We start from the raw sequence: 15,348 nt of genomic DNA, 5'->3' as shown, positions 1-15,348 counted from the left end.
TTATATCAGAGATATTATTGTATATTATATCAGAAATACAGCACAGTAGGGTGTACTACGTCCAACCTTTAACACTTTGAGAAGTTGATTGGGTAGGCAGAGTTTAGGCATTTCACGGGGGCTTAAAGAGATCAAAATGAGAGTCAAGCGAGGACCATAGTTTCCTATGTTGTGGACGCCAGGGGCTAGAAGCAAGGGTAATGTTATCGGCACCCCTGAGATTAGAAACCCAGTTGAGCCAGTGGGGGAAGGAGGCTTTGGCTGTGTTTTTCCAGTTGGTTGTTATGATTTTAACCGCCGCTGTCAGCAGGAGATCAAGTAGGGCTTTGTCATTTTCATCTAAGGTGACAGCTTTGGATGAACCCATAACTATAGTAGCAAATTCTCTCGGGAGAGAAATGTGTAGGGTTTCGTTAATGAATTCAAATATTCTGTCCCAGTAGGTGGTAACTCGGGGACATTTAAATATTAGGTGTTCAAGGTCTCCTCCTGATTCCGAGCAGTTCCAGCAGGAGTCAGTATCTTTGATGTTGTGAAGGAAGAGTCTTCTAGGGGTCCAAAAGGCTTTGTGTAGGAGCCAGAATTTAGTTTGGGACAGAGTCGGACTAATTTTGTGTCTTGTGGTGGACTCCCAAATTTTGGCCCATTCGTTTTCCGAAGTGGGAGTGGAAGAATACGATTCCCAGTAAGATTGTATTGCAGAGACCAGGTTAGATTTCTGTGGTCTTATCATTTTGTACATTCTGGATACCTGGTGTCCAAGTTTATCAAGGGCGGATAAAAGGCTAGGGAGTGAGGGGGAGGTGTTGCTCAAGCTTGCTCTTGTGAGAGCGACCTTAACGTGTAGGAAATAGTAGAAGTCGATGTTCTCGAGTTGGAATCTATCCTGTAAATCTTTGAATGCAAGTGGAGCTGAACCCTCATAAAGCTGGTGAGGGAAGTGTATTCCCTTTCTGATCCAGGAAGGATTATACAGAGGTTTACCTTTGTATGTTAGTGTGCTGTTCTGCCAGAGAGATTCCCATTTTGAGTTACGAAATTGGTGGGGTAGGGACTTGCGTATATGGAGGAGGGAGTTCTTTGTGTTCTTAAAGATGATCCCCGAGTCGATGTTGGGGCGTAATTTAGTGGTGAGGAGGGCGGAGGGGTCAAGACCCTCCATTAGGGATTTTTCTACATGTAACCACACCGGCGTGTAATCTGCTTGCGGTGTGAGCCAAATCGCACCTTGCTTTGCCAGGAAGGCAGTCTGGTAAAGTCGAAAGTCAGCCAGGTTGACAACCCCCGAAGATTTATCAAGTCGTAGCTTTTTCATGCTAATTCTGGCTTTTTTCCCTTGCCAGAGGAAGGAGGAGATCATCTTATCTAATTTAGAGTGAAAGTCGTTAGAAAGTGTAAGGGGAAGCATTGAACTTAGGTAATTGACCAGTGGGGAAATCATCATTTTTATAGACTCTAACTGGCCCCACCATGTGATGAACCGCGGTGACCAGCCATCCAGGATTTTTTTGATTTTCGCTAGCGTGGACGATTCATTGTGTTTGAGTGTACTTAATATGTTGTCAGTGAATTCTATGCCTAAATACTTTATAACATCTGGTTGCCAGGCTAGTCCCGAATCACCAAGGACTTCTTTGGTAGTATGTACATTAAGTGGTTTGACTTCGGACTTGTCCCTGTTTAATTTATAACCGGACAACGCAGAGTATTTGCTGATTGAGGACATAAGGCCCTTAATTGATACAGTTGGGTTTTCTGTGGTGATTAAGATGTCGTCGGCATATGCCGCTAGTTTTACCCGGGTGTTTCCGAAGGCTACACCTGTGATGTCCTCGTTGGTTTTTATGTCGGTTAGAAGGGGTTCAAGTGCCAGTAGGAATAGAGCTGGTGAAAGTGGGCAACCCTGTCTGGTGCCCTGGAACAGGCGGAACGGGCTGGAGAGCGTCCCATTAATTGCTATACGGGCAGAGTGGGAGGAGTATAAGGCCATCACCCTTTTAATGAATGAGTTACCCAGGTTGAATGAGCCCATACATTGTTGAAGGAAGGGCCATGAGACTTTGTCAAATGCTTTCTCAGCATCAAGGGTTATTGCAATCATCGGTGTTTTGCAGGATTTCGCTTTTTCAAGGACATGACATAGGAGTCTGGTGTTATCATTCGACATCCTATTTTTCAAAAATCCCACTTGTGACGGACTTATCAATTTGGGTAGCACGGGGTTCAATCTAGTAGCTAAGATCTTGGCATAGATCTTGCAGTCAATATTAATTAGCGAAATGGGGCGGTAGTTTTTGGTCTGGAGGGGGTCCTTCCCTTCCTTGGGTATAACAATTATTGTCGCTTCGCTCATCGAGGGAGAAATACTCCCGCTAGAGGCAAAAGAGTTGAACACAGTTTGGAGTATTGGTGAAAGTTGGCTGTCAAAGGCTTTGTAGAAGGATGCCGAGAATCCGTCAGGACCTGGGGCTTTATTGTTTTTGAGTGATTTGATGGCCGTCGATATTTCTGTAACAGTGATGGGGGACCCTAGATGTACTTTGTCAGTCTCCGAAAGTTTGGGGAGGTCGAGGGTCTCCAGGTATTCCGAGCATGCTTTTGAGTCCAGAGATTTATCATTCCTATACAGCTCCTCGTAAAATGATTTAAAGGTATCCAGAATCTTGGATTGATTAGTGTGTGTGTTATTTGCGGGGTCTTTTATTGAGGAAATGGTTGCTAGCTTCTGTTTGTGTTTAAGATAGGAGGCTAGTAGCTTCCCGGCTTTGTTTCCCTCACATAGTTTTAAGGCTTAGAAGCGGTTAATCCACACCCCAGCTCTTTTACTTGTGATGGAATTATACTCGTATTTCTTTTTTATGAGTTGGTCAAGGGGGTTTGGGTCTTGGGGGTTAGTTTTGTGTAAGGCTTCTAATGATCTGATCTCCCCCTCTAGTAGCTCCAATTCCTTGTTTATCTCTTTGTTGGCTTTGGCTCTTATGTTGATAATAACTCCACGGATCGTGGGTTTGAGTGCGTCCCAGAGGGTGTTTGGGTCCGTGTCAGGGATATTATTTAAGAGTAAGTACTCTTCGATGGCATTAGTGATCAGGAGTTTGTCTTCAGGGTTGGTTAGAGTTTCATCATTGAATCTCCATCTTCTGGGTGGTCTGGTAGAGCGGGAGCCTGCAAGTTTGGTGTGAATACAGGCGTGGTCGGAAATTAGTTTAGGGGCGATGTCAGTTTCCTCGATTAGGTGTGCAAATGTGGAAGATATTAGGATAAAGTCAATGCGTGAGTAGGAGTTGTGAGGAATGGAGTAAAAGGTGTAGTCTCTTCCCTCAGGGTTTTGGAGACGCCACGAGTCTCTAAGGCAGTAACGTTCGCATAGACGCAGAAGGGCCTCATGCGAGCGTGAAGGGTGAAATGAGCATTTGGATTGCCTGTCTAATAAGGGGTCTAGGGGGAGATTGAAGTCGCCACCCACAATCAAGAGGTCGTCCAGAGGGATATGTTCCATCGAGCGAGAAACCGAGTCCCAGAACTCGGGGTCGTCTGCGTTGGGGCCGTATATGTTCACTACATGTATGGGGTCTTCTTCCCTACGTAGGTGGACCACCAAAACCCTCCCTTCCGCGTCGTGAGTGTGTGATACCAGTGTTATGTTCGCTTTCTTTGATATCATTGTAATTAGACCCCCTTTCTTGTGTGGTGCCGGGGACACAATTTGTGTGTTTTTAACTCACGTTCCTCTCACCCTGAGCACTTCGCCCCTGGAAGCTGCTGCAAAAACCCTCGCGCAGCGGACCTTAGCGCTGCTGCAGGTAGGGGACAACATCGCCGCCATTGCGCGCTCAAACCCCGGGCCACGCCCACTTTCCGAGGCCACGCCCACTCAATCTTAGTCCTATAAGTCGCGCTGACTCACTAGCGCGCCAAAGACACTGATCTACTCCTGAGGTGGAAGCCGGGAGAGTCTGCTCGTTGTTTTTAAAAAATTTGAACTGTATTTTGTGTGTTTTTAACTCGCGTTCCTCTCACCCTGAGCACTTCTCCCCTGAAAGCTGCTGCAAAAACCCTCGCGCAGCGGACCTTAGCGCTGCTGCAGGTAGGGGACAACATCGCCGCCATTGCGCGCTCAAACCCCGGGCCACGCCCACTTTCCGAGGCGACGCCTCCCACCTCCCTATATAAATGAGCATTCCTCGGACGCACAGCGGGCGAGCACAGCGGGCGCGCCTAAGGCAAGCCCGTCTGCGCCCGTCCGCGATCGTACGCGGTCCAGGGTAGGACATATACGGTGGAGCAGGCAGGAGCTGATGGCTTTCCGCAGTACCATTGCCAGCCCATGTCTGCATAACTTGCGAGTGGAGGATAATATGGGCTGCGAGCACTGCCACTTCTCCTATGATCCTGGCAGGGATGTGGCCTCTAGAGACCATAACCTGGCCTGTGGCCTGCTCAACGTGCGCTCCCTACGGAAACACAAACTAGATTTATATGACTTACTCACTGAGAAACAGTGGGATCTTGTGTTTCTCACTGAGACATGGCTAGATGAAGGCTCTACCCCTGATGCCTTAGAGGCACTACCGGAGGGCTACATAATGCTTAGGCAGGATAGACCCACCGGTAGAGGAGGGGGCATCGCTATTGTAGCCAGGCAATATTTACGATGCCAACTAGACCACTCCCCCATCCTGGACAGTGAGGCGGGAAGCTTTACCATCAAAGTAAAAGAAGGATGCACGCTAAAGGGCCTCTTGATTTACAGACCCCCAGGCCCTATGTCCAGGTTTGGGGAGAGTCTGGTAGAAGGCATTATGGAGGCGGCGCTGTGCAGAGATAAATTCCTGAGACTGGGGGATCTTAATTTACATCTGAATAACCCCACAGACAACGCTAGCAGGGACTTCTGCCAGGCGCTAGGAGCCCTCCAGTTGAATCAGATAGTAGGTGGTCCCACTCACCAGCTGGGACACTTGCTAGACCCCATATTCGTCAACTGGGTGGAAGTAGAAGCCATGACTCCCATTCCTATCCCCTAGTACGCATTCCTGGGGCAAGATCTCCGGAGCCAGCACCGCTGTACCACCCCAGGCGGAGATGGGCCGCCTTTTCCCAGGCTAAATTCTGTGCGGCACTTACCAGAGGAGGGAGCCCAGGGGGGGATGATGCAGATACTGCTAACACCAACCTATGTAAACGTATCAACGAGGCGCTTGATTGCACGGCCCCACTCTCCCGCGCCAAATCGGGTGGCCGCACTCAAAAAACAGCCCCGTGGTACAGTGATGAGCTACGTGCTGCGAAAGCAGCATTGAAGCGAGTTGAAAGGCAGTGGCGAAGGACTTTTTCTATGGAAACTAGGGAGATCTACCTTACGGAGAGGCGAGCCTATCATGGACTAGTTAAGAAGTCCAAAGCAGCATACTATACTACCAGAATTAGTGAAGCTGGTAATTCTACGAAGGAGCTTTTTTACTCTATAAAACTCTCTCGAGTGGAAAACCAGCCATTGCCCCAGATGATTGTTCGGTGGAATCCTGTGATAGGATCGCGGACTTTTTTGCTGAGAAGGTAGCTAAAATTTACTCGCCATTCCCTAGTCACCCCATCGCAGGGACGGAATTTGTGGAAAGCCCGAGGGAATGGGGGGACAGACATATACTGACCAATTTTGTCAGCCCGTCCCCGGAGGACCTTCTAAAAATCTGCAGATCCGTCAAGTCGGGCTCCCCACGGGACCCCACCACGCCGAAACGACTAGCTGATAGCTTGCCAGTGCTGGAACCATACATCAGACACCTAATGGATGTATCATTTAGGACTAAGACCGTGCCCAGAGACTGGAAACAGGCGGTGGTTCTACCTCTTAGGAAGAAACCTAACATCAGCTTCGAAAGCTGGAGAACCTCCGACCTATCTCCCTTCTGCCCTACCTGGCCAAAGTAGCGAAAAAATCGGTAAACATACAACTGATGGATTTCGTGGAAGAGGCTGCCCTCCTGCACGACACCCAGTTTGGTTTCCGCCCCCGCCATTCAACTGAATCAGCTCTTTTGATGGCGGTGGAGACCCTACGTCAGGGGGTGGACGAGGGGCAGACCATGGCCCTCATCCTATTGGACCTGAGTGCAGCATTCGACACTGTAGCTCACACCACCTTGCTACAGTGTCTGAATAGTGGAGGGATATCTGGAGCTGCACTCGAATGGATACAGTCCTTCCTGACGGGGAGAGGCTTTCAGCTCCGCCAGGGCGAATGCTATACTAGGGAAATCGGTTTGGGCCAGGGCTCATCCCTGAGCCCCACCCTATTTAATCTATATGTCTCCCCAGTGGCCCCTATTGTTGAAGGCCATGGTCTGCACATAGTGTCCTACGCCGACGACACGCAGTTGGTTATATCACTTTCACGTGCGCCCGGTCTTGCGATGGACAGATTCAGAGCCTCCATGCAAGAACTTGCTGCCTGGATGTCCACCAACTGCCTCAAATTAAATGGCAGTAAGACCGAGGTGCTCGTGGTGGGGGGGAACCCATCTGTCTGGTCGTCGGGGTGGTGGCCTTCATGCTTAGGCGAGGTTCCAACACCTTGTCAAGAAGCTAGGAACCTTGGAGTTTGGCTTGACGCTGACCTGTCCTTTGCACCTCCGATAGGCCGTGTGGTGGGTGTCTGCTTCGGCGTCCTAAAAAGTCTGCGGAAGGTTTTAGATCTTCTTCCTATGTCAGCCCGTGAGACGCTGGTGCACGCCCTCGTCACATCGCGCCTGGACTACGGCAATTTGCTGTATTTGGGAGCAACCAGTAAGGCAATAAATCGCCTCCAGGTGTTGCAGAATGCGGCAGCCTGCCTCATTCTGAAATTCCCCAAAAGATCGGCTTCCAAAGCTGCCCTTCAGACCCTTCACTGGCTCCCAGTAAGGAGCAGGGTCGAGTTTAAGGCCCTTTGTACTTGCCATCGAATCCTTACTGGGAAGGCACCAGCACCGCTCCAGAAAGGGCTCGCATGGGAGGTAGATCTTTTCGCTACCTGGCGGCGAAGAGCTGGAATGCCTTACCTCTGGACCTTCGCCTGGAGCCATCTGAGCTCGGCTTCAGGAGGAAGTTGAAAACACACCTCTATACACGGTAACCGAGCAGACCCTGCGGCCTGCCGGCATTAGCTCATCTGTCTTAGCGCGGGGACACGCCATCTGAGCAGAACCAGGCGCTTTATAAAACTCCCTTATTATTATTATTAAGTCCAAGATTGACACACTATTTTCTCGTAGACTAAACCATGTCTGTGGCTTATTAGTAGGCTTCCGAAGCCTGAGCTACAGATCTATCAATGTAGAATAATACTAATCATGCTAATAACTCTAGATAATTAGGTGCCAAAGACCTTTTAAAAAGATGCTTCATTGCCTGAGTGAAGCTGTTCATGGCTCAATTTGAATGTTTCAACAACTACATTCTGGTTTGGAATATATGAAAGATGGTGCAGTGAATTTGTTTTTCTACTCTTTAGCATTCACCAGTTTTAGGTACATTCATATTCACAGCCAGATTCAAAAGCAAGTTATATAACTAATTCAAAGTCTTTGTTTGTGGCTGTCAAGTGCTAGAATCATATTGTTGTGGTCTCTTTACCCTACTATTACTACTTTATCTGAGCACAGTAATTCAGTAATAAGAGACCTGAAGATGAAAATAGAATCCTTCTGTATGTAGTTGGAAAGTGCCCTTTGTGGCAACTTCTGTTTGCTAGAGCTTACTTGAAATGGGACTGTGTAGTACAGATGGCAGTGGATATAAATGTGCCCTTTTCATGTTGATGCACTTTCTTAAAACTGGCTGGAACCTTTACACATGTACCACAATTAGCTATCATATTTAATACTTGGAACAACTATACTGTCTTTAATGTTAATTGCCATGTCAGTGGTAACCAGACTTTCAAAGAAACCATATAAACCTTGTTATTACACGGTTACCTACAATGTTTTAGAAACCCACATTTCAGCTATTTTGGTGTTTGGTATTTAGATTGTTCATGATTAGGACCAGCAAATTAACGCCTGTCAAAACCCCAACAAGCAAGGAGAAATCCCCAGCTCTAGACAGTCTACGGTACTCCTACACTTGTCATTTAACAGGCAATCCTAGTCTCACCTTCCTTCAGCCTCATTCTCCAGAATGAGTTTGGTTTGGTGAATGACCTGAGTTTAAGCCATCTCTGTCCAAATGTCTGCGTTCAGTAGAAAACCGCCTTTTTGCAATAAGTGGGGACCTCGCCACATTGATCAGCAGGCAGAGTCGGATGTCCTTAGTTTAGAAGGGTAGCAAAAATACTAAAATCATGTTCCTCCAGGTAGCGAATGATAATCTATAGAAGACACAAAATGGAGAACGTTTGTCACAGGTCAGTAAATATATATGTTCTTTGCTAATATACTATTAGCCACATTACTTTCCTGGCACCATCAAATGTTTTTACTTGTCTCTATATTTTACCTTTTTCATATTTGCTTCCCATAAGTGGGTTATAATGCCTTACACATTTTTTGCTTCTGTGTATAGTTTAAGCCAATTCACTCTTTTAATTTGTTTCTGTCTAAATTGTCTCATCTGCCACATGTCATTTATTCTAATATAAATTTATGAGACTGTGATTAGAGATTACATGAGGTCACAGATATTTTTTTGTCTCACTGGTATTGTGGAACTAAAGAAACGTTGAAACATAGAATTCTTGATAAAGGAGCCAGTCACCATCCCTTTATTTGTGAGTTTTTGTGGTTTGACTTGTAAGCCTCCAGTTGATTATGAAACTGAAAATTCTGTTTGAAGGAAATCCTTCTCCCTCTCGATATCTGTTCTTTCTTTGCCAGTTACAAATGAATTACGTTTTGTAAATAAAACTTAACTGTTGCATATTAACACATTTCCTCCATGTACCGTTCGCTAAATAGAAGTTAGCTTCGCTTGGGTATTTATCACTGAGGGGACACATTTCCTAACTAGAACTATTACTTTTCTTGCCTAGGAAGAACATGATGTTGAGTAGACCAGCACCACCCACGGCCTTTTCAACTTCTTTGCTTCTTTCCTGGTGAGAAAAGTTTCTTTTAGGAATGTGATATTAGAAAGTTAGGTTATGGTTTCCTAAATTATACTAAGTTTTATTGGTGGATGTAGGCCCTGCAGTGTTTCTGGGTGCCTTTCTTCATATATTAATTGAAATCTTTGATAGTGTGTAAGACACACAACATTTGTGGGATCTCTGCAAAAATCTTATTTTGCGATTTTTGTTTACCAGTTCTTAAGTTTGCGTGACCAACTTCGTTGTTCTATTTTTGGAGTAGTTTTATTATACAATTGCGAAATGTGTTTGAAATGAATCTCTCATTTATTTTCTGATGTTGTTTTGGGTCTACTCCCTGAATGGAAAGGGCGTCTATTCCCACTGTTTGATGCTAGTCTTTTGCCCAGTGACATGCAGGGGACTAGAGTTAGCGGCTTCTACACACATATGGTTTGAGCACAGCACAGTGGATTGAGTAAATTGATGGCATTAACCCAACCTGTAAAACGACATGCAACCCATGCAATGACATGTCAGAATGCATTTTCAAGAAGCTGTTGTATGGAAGGTAGGATTAAGTCCTACACAACTGGGACATGCATTAGAGGCTATTACGTTAATCAGTCCCTTTAATTCTGGTCTCGAGTCATCTTGAGACTTACCAGGGACTTTATACATTACCTTGATTCTCAGTGGTATATATAAATACTTATGTTTGTATGCTGTGAATTGTAGCAGCAGAGACTATCCTCAGGATTTTCTAGGCTCCAACCTTATGTTCCCTTTAAAAAAAAAAAATGTATTCCCTATTTTATTATATTCTCAGTAGCTGAAGCAAATTTCGGCTACCTTGGGTAATGATTTGTATTTAAAGAAGTGTATTAACATTTTGCTACAATTAGATAGTGAACCATAGCAGAATAGCCCGAGAATAAATCGTCATTCATTTATAAAACAGTAAATGACTAAAAACTGCTACAGTCATTCCACTACTTAAGCAACCCATTTTGGATCATTCACTAACATAGAACTGATAGCTAATTGCCACTCTCCATCTTGGTAGAAAGTCCTGTTAACCAGTTATCAGTTTTCTGGTTTACCGCTTTCGGATGTTGGATTGTGTATATATAATCTATATATATATATATCTATATATATATATATATATATATATATATATATATATGTATATATATATATATATGAAAGCTCCAACACACCATAACGTGAGTCACTCACAGGGCGGGTGCCGCGTAGCGCGATGGTGCTCGCGTCCCATATGTCAGCTCCAATTTCCCAAAATACCCAGCCGGGTTCGTAGAAATAACGGCACTCACACAGGCAGCGGCAATCTTTTAGCAGGGCGGTTTATTTAAAAGGCAAACCGCCCTGCTAAAAGATTGCCGCTGCCTGTGTGAGTGCCGTTATTTCTACGAACCCGGCTGGGTATTTTGGGAAATTGGAGCTGACATATATATATATATAGATATAGATATAGATATATATAGATAGAGATAGATAGGTCTCAATAAAAAAACAGTAGTTGCCATATGAAACCATCTTGGAAACACAAATCGACTGGCATTATATCCAGGGCGCTCTAGCCATCTGAAAAAATGCCATCTTTCAGGCCAAAGCAACAAACCTGACCTTGATATGCAAACAGTCCTACAGAACATTTGGGATTACTCCATAGGATTTAAAGTCGGTGATTCCATTAAATGCTGTTGCTCTTTAACCTGTCAGCGGCTATTGACGTTGTAGATCATCCCCTTTAACACCCCCATAATTCATAGGAGCAGCCTGCAGAAGTGTTAGTAGTTCAGATGAATGCTCTCCTTTAACCCGCTTCTCCTGACTAAGTCCTACAGGGACCAACGTAATTTAAACATATTGCTCCTAGCTAGTTCTCATTCTCAAACTGTGGAAACGATCCCACCTACTGGGAGGGACGATAAACTGTTTTCATATGCTATTTAATGAAACAAGGTGTGTACATCATATGCGAGCCTAGCCCCTTTTTCAAAGCATTTGTGCACTCGTTGTCTGAATAATTTACGACTGACTCAGGTTCGGGTGGTCCGACCGACCGAATACGATGGTTACGAACACCGTTCGGTCAGACTCCCATTGACTAAAATGGGAGCCTGTGTTTCAACCGACAACACAGGCTCCCATTGAAGAAAGCGGTAGTTGCAGAAAACCTTGCATCCTGTGGCTTGCACCCCACGGGGCCTGCCACACTGTGCATGGTTGCAAAGAGGGGTCGCATGGGTACCCGATCAAGCTCCCATGGAGGGCTCTGGGTGAAGGGGGGCCTTCTACGGGCCCCCAAAGTCAGTTTCCGACAGCCTTTTCACGTCGGAAAAACCGATTCGGAAAAGCTGTCCGAATACGACATCGTAATACGACGGTCAGAAACACAGTCCATAGGGCTGTATTATTCGACTCCGACTGACTCGGAGTCTCCAAATGCTGGTCGGAACCAAGTCGGACAGACCGAGTGGTTACCTTCCATCATGATCGGTCGGTCAGAAATGTTTCCGAGTTGGTTGGAAACATAGGTTCTGACTCGGTTTAGGAGAATCCGAATGCCGTTCGGAGCCTTTCCTACCAACATCGTAATTAGGCCCTTAGTGTTTTTTCACTCTATAGACCCTTGCTTCAGATTTCTAAGAATTTACCTCAGTGCTCTGGTTTTAGGTCAAACTCCATTGTGCCACCGGTCAATGGCAGCTTACCCGTCTAACATCTATGTCTCCTAACAGTCCGTGTGTACCTGGGTGGCTCATCTGGGGGGAAAAAACAAGCCTTTTACCGCCGATGAGACTATGCATTTGAATTACTTCCCCTTGGCTCTGCCTCCACTGTGGCTCCTTTCAAAGAGGTTCCCTTGATTTCGGCGGAGAGATAGCTCTGCACTATCACCAGTGCATCCAAACCAACAACTCAATGTTTCATTCCATGGGGCAGAAAGAGTATTCTCTGTAACTCCACAAGCTGCCTCAACTTAGACCACCTTTGTCTTGGTCAGCATCTTCCTCTGTAGGTGGTCAAGAATCTCCACCTTGCGGGAGCAGTAGAGAAGGTCCCACCCGCTGAGGTGGATCTCTGTTATTACAACCAGTATTTACCTCTTATAAAAAATGGTCTACAATTCTGCCCCATCTTTGAGGTCAGTGATCTAAACAACCTTTCCCTTTGTAGAGGGTAAATATACTTTTTCCCAGTTCCTCACAGCTGTTTTAAAGAACAACTTATTGTGGTCATTGAAACTACTGGATGCTTATGCTATACACCCATCTTTCTGGATCACATTTGATTGCTTCACTTTACATGGGAAACCTACAGTACCAGTACAAAATATGACCCATAGACCTTCTGGGCTTTTATCCTTATTCTGGCTGTCAATAGCTGCAGAGCATAGATGCATTGCCAGAGCTTTGTTTTACATTTATTGCATCCAATAACACTTTGACATCACTTATGTGGGCACTAGTAGTGATTTTGTGGCTTTGATTGATGCAAGTTAGAACTAGAACTAGGCCTGGTTGCCTTTTTTGAATAAGTGCATGATGGGGCAAGTGTGCCTGATTGGATGCAAGCTAGAGTTTATTTTGAATGGTTTTCTTGAATGCATTGTAAAAATCAGAGCTTGTTTGGTTAATAGGGTGCTTGGTTGCAGTAGGGCAGAAGTGTAGGGAGGTTGGATCATATTTCATTGAGTGCAAATTAATAGAACTGCTGATTGAGATACCAAGTCAGAAGATATATCATATATATCTATAGACTCGTATAACAGTTCATAGCTAATACATCTCCCACCAGCACAATGAAAAGTTTGGTTAGAACAGGAAAGTATAATCCATTCATAGATCAGCAGGACAGTAATGGGGCAGAGGAGGCATCAGAGGTCTACAATCCATGTGTTCCACAGGCAACAGCGGATAAACTTTCACCAAAGAGTAGAACTCGTCATAGTCTAAATAAGTGAAGAAGTAAAGTGGAGACCATTCACAAGCTAGAGTTTATATGGGATGCTCAAGTTGTAAAGAATAACATGCAAGCCCTCTAACAGGGGAATAAAGGGCAACATGCAGAGTTGCAAGTTTAATTTGAGATGCCGTGAGAACGCTTTAGTTGGGCTGCGTAGTAATAGGTACGAAAGTCGGATGCTCCAAGGCTGCGTCCATCAATAGGAAGTCTGAGCTTGCCCATAGTAATACTCTAATGCCCTGCAACGCATATCAACTTGATCAGTAGGGTACTGATCTCCCCTCCTGATATACATATGTATGTATACATTATTTAATGGCAGTCACCACTGGGTAGTTGTAGTTAGGACAACGTTTCCATAGGAAATTGATTTTTTGTTTTACTAATAACTTTGACACTTTCTAAAACCAAGTCTCATCCACCTCAGCTCCGTACTAGAAAGTTCCCGGATATTCCGTGAAACAGGAGCTGAGAAAAAGGATTGGAGGGCCCAAAAATTGTTTTCCCCATGCAATTTTATGTAAGAACTTCATACACAGAATATTAGGCAGAAAGCTAAATCTTGATAGAGAAAGCGTGCTTTTTGTGATTTGGTGTAAATCTGTTCAGTAGTTTTTGAGAAATTAAGGTACAAAAATATTTGTATATCTGGATGGTTGTTTCAAGGCACTCTCGCAAGGACCACGAGGCATTGCACGCCGCAGTATCCACAAGTCGCGGTGCAGGCAACGGCTCGGTGGCTGTGTCAGGACGGAGTCGGTAGCTCAGAGATTGCGTTGTTCGATGCCGACGTTGTTCGATGTGGTGCTTACAGGACACCGGGCCGGTCGTGAGAGTCGGTCACAGCTCCCTGCCTCTGTAGCCACTGAAACAGCGTTTCCAGCAGCAATCTACAAAGGCTGGTGAAGTCTACCGGTCCTGAGACTTCGGTCAGGGAGCAAGCTCTTTTCCAAGCCCTTGGAGATCCTTCACAAGTTGAAAATAAAGCTCACAAAGTTCCTTTCTCCTTCCTTTGGCAGTCAGGCAACCACTGCAGCCCAATCCCCCAAGCAGCACTTCAGCTTAGGGATAGAATCTCCTCAGTTTCTTCAGGTTCCTCTCCTCCGCAAAGGTTTCTTCTTGTAGTCACAAAAGTGATCTAATTTCTTGGGATCAGGGCCCCAATATTTATACCCCAAACTCCTTTGTCCTCTGAGGGCAGAGGGGCCTTTACCCAGTCCAAACCAGTTCTGGAGCACTCTGTTGACATGACTCCTTTCCTTTCACAGTGCAGGGCAGAAACATCAGACGCCCCACAGGAGGTGGAGCCAGCATTGTGGAGGGAAAGCACAGCCATGGAGCACTTTGTTGACAATATTCCTTCTCTCCTTTCACAGTGCAGGGCAGAGACATCAGACGCACCACAGGGGGTGGAGCCAGCACTGTGGGGGGCAGGCACAGTCCTATTCAGGTCCCAGGTGCAACTCCTCCCGCCCATCTAGATGCAGATCTCTCTATTCACCACTGGGCAGACTCATTCTGTCTCCTGGAATCCCCCAGCCCTGTCACTCAAAAACACCAGACAAGGAATACACAACCTAGCAGAGGCAGGGTTTGGATTGTTAGACAAGAAAATACCTACTTTCTAAAAGTGGTATTTTCAAGCACAGAATGTTAAAACCAACTTCCCTAAAATATGCATTTTATCATTTTGAGTCCAGGCATACTAAACTCGAATTTCTACTGTGTTCCCTGAGTCAGTTAGGATTAAGGAATGTAATCATCTAACTGCCCATTCTGCCCTATTGAGAACAGGTAGCCTTGCAATAGTGAAAAACTAAAATGGCTGCAATTCACTATTAGGACATGCCACACACACCAGCACTTGTCCAACATTGTACTTACAATGCACCCTGCCCTTGGGTCTACCATAGGGGTGTCTGATATGAAGAAAAGGGAAGGTTTACGGACTGGCAAGTGGGTGCACTTGCCCAGTCAGCATGGCAGTACCAGACTGCACACAGGCTCTGTAATGGCAGACCTTAGACACATTTTACCAGGCTGCTTCTGTGGGTGGCATTATCAGTGCTGCAAGCCCACTAGCAGCATTTGGATTTACATGCCCTGGGCACACTCAGTGCACTGTACTAGGGTCTGACAAGTAAACCATACCAACCAATCATGGAATCACTAATTCATACATTAATTTATAATAGGGAGAGCATATGCACTTTAGCACTGATCAGCAGTGGTGAAGTGCCCAGAGTCATAAAACCAACAAAAACAGGTCAGACAAAATACAGGAGGAAGGCAAAAAGTTC

At 45.5% G+C, this 15,348-nt stretch overlaps 1 protein-coding gene across 19 annotated transcripts in view; it reads left to right on the top strand.

Moving 5' to 3' along the window:
- Positions 1-15,348, top strand: part of HMBOX1 (homeobox containing 1) — a 480,822-nt gene that overhangs the window by 290,779 nt on the left and 174,695 nt on the right. For 11 of the 19 annotated variants that reach the window (XM_078649888.1, XM_078649883.1, XM_078649898.1 and 8 more), the window contains one exon: positions 9,014-9,079. The exons of the other annotated variants lie outside the window; for them this stretch is intronic. In XM_078649888.1, the coding sequence (XP_078506014.1) occupies positions 9,014-9,079 (66 nt within the window). The remainder of the gene's footprint in view (positions 1-9,013; positions 9,080-15,348) is intronic. 19 annotated transcript variants of the gene reach the window in all.

Source organism: Lissotriton helveticus, chromosome 6 (assembly GCF_964261635.1).
Source record: "Lissotriton helveticus chromosome 6, aLisHel1.1, whole genome shotgun sequence".
In the NCBI taxonomy this organism is placed as follows: Eukaryota; Metazoa; Chordata; class Amphibia; order Caudata; family Salamandridae; genus Lissotriton; species Lissotriton helveticus.
The sequence above is the reverse complement of the archived record's forward strand: the minus strand, read 5'-3'. Positions and strand labels throughout refer to the sequence as shown.